General features: G+C 47.3%; 3 protein-coding genes across 3 annotated transcripts; all 3 read right to left on the reverse strand.

The window, feature by feature from the left end:
* Positions 1-24: 24 nt before the first annotated feature.
* On the reverse strand, positions 25-1,458 carry CTAM01_16534 (uncharacterized protein; the record flags this gene model as incomplete). Its single annotated transcript, XM_060532527.1, has 1 exon — positions 25-1,458. One exon carries the CDS (start codon positions 1,456-1,458, stop codon positions 25-27), a length of 1,434 nt encoding a protein of 477 aa, XP_060372901.1.
* Positions 1,459-1,905: 447 nt separating this feature from the next.
* CTAM01_16535 (uncharacterized protein) lies at positions 1,906-3,157 on the reverse strand (the record flags this gene model as incomplete). The annotated part of the gene is made up of 5 exons (XM_060532528.1): positions 1,906-2,165; positions 2,217-2,505; positions 2,574-2,661; positions 2,710-2,878; positions 3,124-3,157. The coding sequence occupies 5 exons, from the start codon at positions 3,155-3,157 to the stop codon at positions 1,906-1,908; spliced, it is 840 nt and encodes a 279-aa protein (XP_060372902.1).
* A 1,171-nt stretch (positions 3,158-4,328) lies between these two features.
* Positions 4,329-5,221, reverse strand: CTAM01_16536 (uncharacterized protein; the record flags this gene model as incomplete). The annotated part of the gene is made up of 2 exons (XM_060532529.1): positions 4,329-4,952; positions 5,123-5,221. The coding sequence occupies 2 exons, from the start codon at positions 5,219-5,221 to the stop codon at positions 4,329-4,331; spliced, it is 723 nt and encodes a 240-aa protein (XP_060372903.1).
* Positions 5,222-6,244: the final 1,023 nt, after the last annotated feature.

Here is a 6,244-nt window from a genome sequence, read left to right on the forward strand (position 1 = left end):
GGACGAGACAATGAGTCAAGACCTTTATTCATTTGCATGCGACTCGTGAGGAAAATTAGGTCCATCCCAGAAATAGCATCCGCCAGTCTCCTCAATTGCACTGATCATATCAGGAGGCACGGTCCAGGACGCGTCAAAGCCTTGCACGACCGTGAGATACCATCTTGACCGGCTGGCATTTTCCCGTTCGAAATGTCCGCGCCGATTTGACCCCCTTTTCGCAGAGACATTCTCGACACCCGGTGCATAATACTCGACGAAGAATGGCGAGGGCTGCATATGAATCTCGTATCTCAGAGTCCGGAGTGGTGACATCCTAAGTGTGGTTTTGACGAGAGGTAGTATATGAGGCAAAAAAACCTCGGTATCGATAGAAGTCCTCCACGAATTCGCCGGAAAGTTCCCTGCTTCCCGTTCCCATTCATGCTCCGGAACAAAGTCGGACGTATCCGAGTCCGACGAGTCAAAAACAGCCTCAGAAGCGTCCGAGTCTGAGTCTGGCTCATTCTGATCCACATCGTCCTCTTCTTCCCCAATGCTAAGCCATTTCCCGTCGGGGGTTGTTCCGCTGGCCTCAATGTTTACCGACTCTAATAAGGACCCAAACTCTGTTGCCGTCTCAAAAGCTGCAGGGGCGATAGTCCAGAGACCCGTGAGCTGCACTTTGACAATTGCAGGTAGCTGTAAGATTCTGCTTATAGCCAATGAAAGAACGTCTTCCTCGGGACTCTGACAAAATGCCCCAGGATCGGAGCTTTCGTTCAGCGGGTCTGGATCTTCGAGATGAATGTCAAGGCCTTTGAGGTTGGTGAAAGCGCTTTGCTTCAAGGTCTCTGCGAGAGCGAGACGGATTTCTCGTCTTGAGGACTTAAGGCGGCGTGAGGGCATGATGCAGTCCCACCTTAGAGACTTGACGTCGGGGAGTGCCTGGGATATAGTAGTGATGCAGGCGGGATGAAGTCGTCTTTTGACGTTGCTGAAGTCTTCTCGAAGATCCACGCTGGAGATGGCCCGAACTTGTGCGAGGCCCGACGTGATATTCAATGTCTGGTCGAAGCTGATATACTGGAAGTCGTTACGCACATCCCAAATTGGGCTGCCAGAGTGACTGCTATCCAAGGAGTCAAATAGATCCTCGTCTGTATCCGAAGGAGAAGCGACCCTGACGACGAGAGTGATGTCGCCGGTTTTCCAATCACTCAGAAGTTGGAAAAGATCCATGATGGCTTGGGTAAAGGCAGCGTCGTTGGCGGCAGCTTCGCGAGTACTTTGGAGCTTCTTCATACGCTTCTCGCTAACGGGTGGCAAGTTGATAGTATAGTGAAGCCTCTTGATGATTTCGCGGCGACTGGTGTGGGACCCCGAGAAGTCATCTTGAAACTGTTGCAAAGACTCTTGGCTGCTTGTAACGCTGACATTCTTGAACGTGCCGTCTTCCGATGGAGTGGGTTCAGCCATTTGGACTGCGCTGGCTTGATACTCTCTTGGTGAATGTCTTTTCCTGGCATTTGCGACAAATCGCTTGTAAGCTTTTTGTGATTTGTGTGAAGGATCGAAATGGCTGCCAGACTAGAATGGCTTGCAGAAATCCCTCGGAGAGGGGGTTGCACTGCTGACTAAGAAAACCCCCCTGTTTGCCAAGAATATCCATCTTGTCTACAACAGGCAGTCTTCCTTCTTTAACACCTATATCGAACAGACTCCGGGACGCGTCGGATTTTCCCAGATGGGTAGAGTAGGTGGGTCAACAGGGCCGCCTGTCGAATAGTTGGAAATGGTTGTACATATTTTTATATCTCGACGTTCCGATAGCGAATACTTAATTAGAAAAGTACGTTGAAAAGTAACAGAGGGCACCACCACAAAACATCTCATAACTAAATAGCCGTTTCTAAACGGACAGTCTTATTGTTTATTTGCCCAAAACTTCCGCAGATACTGCTCGGCAGTTGTATAAGAGAGATTTAGGCAATGATTCCACTCATCAGTTACCGACCAGGCCCCTCTTTCGATCCCAAGTAGGTATTCACGTAAAACATTCCTTGAGACAGCCTCGCGCATTGCAACTGACACGCCGGGATGTTCAATCATTGGGACCCATGTCGTGCTGAAGGTGTTGTCTTGCACATCTTTCAGAGACACTCTGTCGACTTGAAAGGGCCCTCCTGTGAGTTGTAAGCAAATATCTCAGTCGATGTCTTTTGGAATAAACTTACCGCGAATCGATTCGCCAAGAGCGATCAAGCCAGCAACATCAATCGTGGATCCACTCATACCACCAATTGTCGGCCATTTTCCTTCGTAGTCCAGGGCATCTGCAACCGTTGCGCAAAGATCTTCAACAGTAGTTAGTGTAAGTTTGGCAACGCTATTGTCAATGATGATTGCCCGTCGTTGCTCAAAGTCCACGAACATGCCAAACATGGCAAAGTGTTGAGTAGTTGCATAGGGATGAGCAAAGTAGTTGGTGAAAAATCCAGGCTGGAAGAGACAATACTCTATGACCTATCATCGCTAAACATTAATTTGCAAGTTCAAGTAGCTGGGCCTCTATATCTATGTTGAAGAGAAACGCTTGCCTCTTTTGATTGATTCACCTCCTCTAGGTACTTCTGGGTTCGATCCTTGAATTGGTAATGTGCGATCTGGCTCTGGTTCGCACTGCATTTCTGTTATTAGTTGCTTCATTATCAGAAGAGACTAACTTACGCCGCCCATTCTGAGGGTGCAAATCTCCTCACGCCCATCTCAATCGCCGTATCGATCAACTTCTTTTGCACTTCGAATCCTTCGTCACTATCCGCCGTCGCAACAAAGGATAACACAGTGTCAACGCCGCGGAATGCGTTACGAATGGATGATGGATTATCATAATCCACTTGTGCGTATTGTACGTTGTGTTGAGCATTAGTGTCAGGAGCCTAAGCCTTTGTTAGCAACTTAAGATGTGTATGAACATTAGTTACTGACCTTGCGACTACATATAACAAGTGAATGATTTCCTTTTGCTATAATTGTATCAATCACTTCCCGTGCCAAGTCTGCCAGAGTCAGTCCTAGAACCGAGACCAAGCTAAGAAAAGCAAAATCCTTTCCTTCTCCAACTTGAAGAATTTCACTCACTTCCCGTACCACCAACGATCGCGACTCTTCCCATTTTTCCCACAACGGTTTTAGATAATAACGATGAGTCGAATGTAGGTTTTGTGGGCAATTGAAAACTTTCGCAACTAAAGACCACACTGCTGGTCTCCAATCTTTTATCAATTGAACCGGATTTCGCAAGGACTCCGACAGTACCGTCTGCCTATTGGAATGTTACGCAGTTAGCAATGCCGGCGACTTTTGGGTTGTTACTCGGGGCAATTCGTGTCCGATAAGCTGATAAATCAAACGCTAGATTCTTTCGTGGAGCAGAGGCACTCATGTGATAGTTCAGGAAGAAGTGGAGCAACTCCACCACAAACAGACGACGCTGGGCCCTGAAGAAGTCCGGTTCTCAAGCTGATCTGTTCACTCCCTGTCTAGCTAAAGACATTGGTCCGACTGTCTAGGCACGTTAGGCTCTGCATAGTCGCACTAGGAAGTCGATATGTCTTGTTGCTGGATCGTATTAGCCAAATATAATCACAGCTTGCTCGTTATCATCTTTGTCTCCGCATCCGAGTGCGACTGCCCATCTCGGCTCAACCCTGTTACATCATATTGTCACGGCAGTGGGCGTCAGGGCCCTTTGGGCCCATGTGGCTCGGCCTCGGGCTGTGAGGCTGAGCTCCTAGTAGACACGTAATAGGCTAGACTGCTAGGACCAAAGGGCCAGCTCCCTAGCTTCTACTTACTAATATTCTATTTTTCTCTTTTTTATATTAAGTAAGCAGTCAACGACATCGTCTTCCCTAGTAGGGAAGGGAGGTTCTACGAGACTTAGTATAATCGCGGGATGCATTTTCAATTCTTCTCTTTCCCTTAATAACGTCGTCTTGATTCTATTACATTCTAATTTCACGGTCTCAGCTCCTGAATTGCTCATTATCCCTAGTAATCACCCTAGTAGTGCAGTCTGGTGCTAGTCTCGGACTCATGGTGACGCGCACCAAGCATTGGACGTAAGGTAACCAGGTGACTACCTTCACCGACTCTCTGAGTAGAGACGTATGAAGGTGGAAGGTTTGCCACTTGTGATTTAAATAGACTCCGCGCTAGCTGGCAATTACTCTCTATAGAAGACACTGTAGCGAATTGAGACTACTACGCCTTTAGAGCCTGAATCCTCATCTTGCACCGCTAATTCTCCAGAACCATTCTATCCTCCGAACCCAGATCTATTTCTACCTCTGCTGGCGCATTTCGAATTTATCTTCCAATACGGATTGAACAGAAGGTATCCCGGGGCCGTCGGAGGGTGCGATGCGCGGGGAGTCAATTCCGCCGAACTTTTCCAGGACCACGAACTGTGTCTTTTCACTTGATCGCATCATATTAAGGTGTTTCTTCACGATGAAATAGCGACTGCCTTCATCGACGCCCCCCTTGTATGACTTCCCTGGATGTGCTAGACGGTCGCAGGTAAGGACCAGGGAGGAAATTCCGGCGGCAAGTGCCGTGGACACGGAGCTCCCTGTGATGGTGTCTTCGGACGTCAAGAAGGGTATGGCACCGGCGGCTACGTTCTGGCCTCGTATGAGGTAGTGATACTTGTCCTTCTCCACGTGTCGAAGAACCCTCCCGTAATGGTCGCAGGCCGCCAAGACTATTAACGATACCGACTCCCCTTCGTAGCTTGCAGGCCAAGCTTTTTCGACTCTGGATCCCTCGTCGTGGGTGCTGCAAGTCATGACGATGCCCTGATTGGTCGCTGCGTTTATCTCGTCAAAAAGCTCCTTGCTCGATTCGCCGAGGACGAAACTCATCGAGATGATATCGACGTCATTACTTCTGGCCCATTCAATCGCCTTTTGGACGAGATGACAGTTTGGTGGTTAGCAATATCGGAAATGGTGTTTCAGATGGGTGTGAATCGATAGGCGCAGATCGTCAAACGGCTTCGGGTCGAGTCTGGAAGACGTCCCTGCTCGTCCATGGGGAAAAGGGGAAGGATTTGGTGATTGGGCGTAAAACTTACCTTTGCTACTCTGTCAGGCCTTATTCCGAACGCATCTTCAGCAACCCTTGCCACGTATATCTCGCATAACGGGTCGATGGCACAGATCAAATTGGCCATTTGGGTTCCATGCGGGTTAGACACGAACAGCCAAGGGCTGAACCTAGAGTCCTCGCCTACGAAGGAGCGACCATCCTTAATGCGACTCCAAAGGCCGCCATCTTCCTCTTGTTCATTCGACCACTTTCCCGCTTCTGCCAAGACATTAGATTTGCCAGGAAGCTTTTCGATCGCGTCTCTCTACTTAAGGGTCCTACCATTAATCCCCGTCGCCTAATAGGGAATGCTTAGGATGCCGTTGTCAAGGATGGCTACTTTCGTAGCCCGCTGGCTGTGCCCGCTGTTTCTTTTGCAGACGGCGAAGTCGCAAAGGCGCTTTAGCCAGTCAGCGAGTTTTGGCACTACTTAATGGGCTCTGGCACAAATCAACAATCATTAGTTTCAGATCCAGTGCGGATTTCGCGCTCAGCCAAGGGCAGGTAGTCGTTGGGAACTCAGTACGCATAGGATTTTGTGGCTCGCAACTTATATATCGTCCAAGTCTACTAACTTTAGCGCTGGGTACTAAGACACTATATAAATCCTAGCGTATATAATTCTTAGGATTTCGACTAGTTCTAGTCGAAGCGCAGGTTTCTATTAATTATATATTAAAGCTATACGGACCTTTTTTACTTAAAAAAAGATATAATATTAAAAAACTAGTTATTATATAAAAAAACTAATTAATATTCTTTATAAATTCAAATTAAGTAACTTCTATTCTTTAAAATTAGTATATTATATTTTAACTACTTTTTTATTATAAAAACCGCTTTTTATAACTTCGATACTATTTTTTTAAAAAAAGTTTAATATATTTAGTGTTACTTAGGGTTACTTAGGGTTACTTAGGGTTAGGGTTAGGGTTAGGGTTAGGGTTAGGGTTAGGGTTAGGGTTAGGGTTAGGGTTAGGGTTAGGGTACAGTTCAAACAGCAGCTCGACGTGCACTTCTGCTCGCAGCTCAGAACCAGGTCGTGCCCGTGGTAGTGAACAAGAAGAAGAAGAAGTTGAAGTATGAACCAGCTCCCCTGAACCATCTT

This window comes from Colletotrichum tamarilloi, assembly GCF_030869305.1.
Source record: "Colletotrichum tamarilloi strain Tom-12 chromosome Unknown Scaffold_232.1, whole genome shotgun sequence".
Taxonomy (NCBI): domain Eukaryota; kingdom Fungi; phylum Ascomycota; class Sordariomycetes; order Glomerellales; family Glomerellaceae; genus Colletotrichum; species Colletotrichum tamarilloi.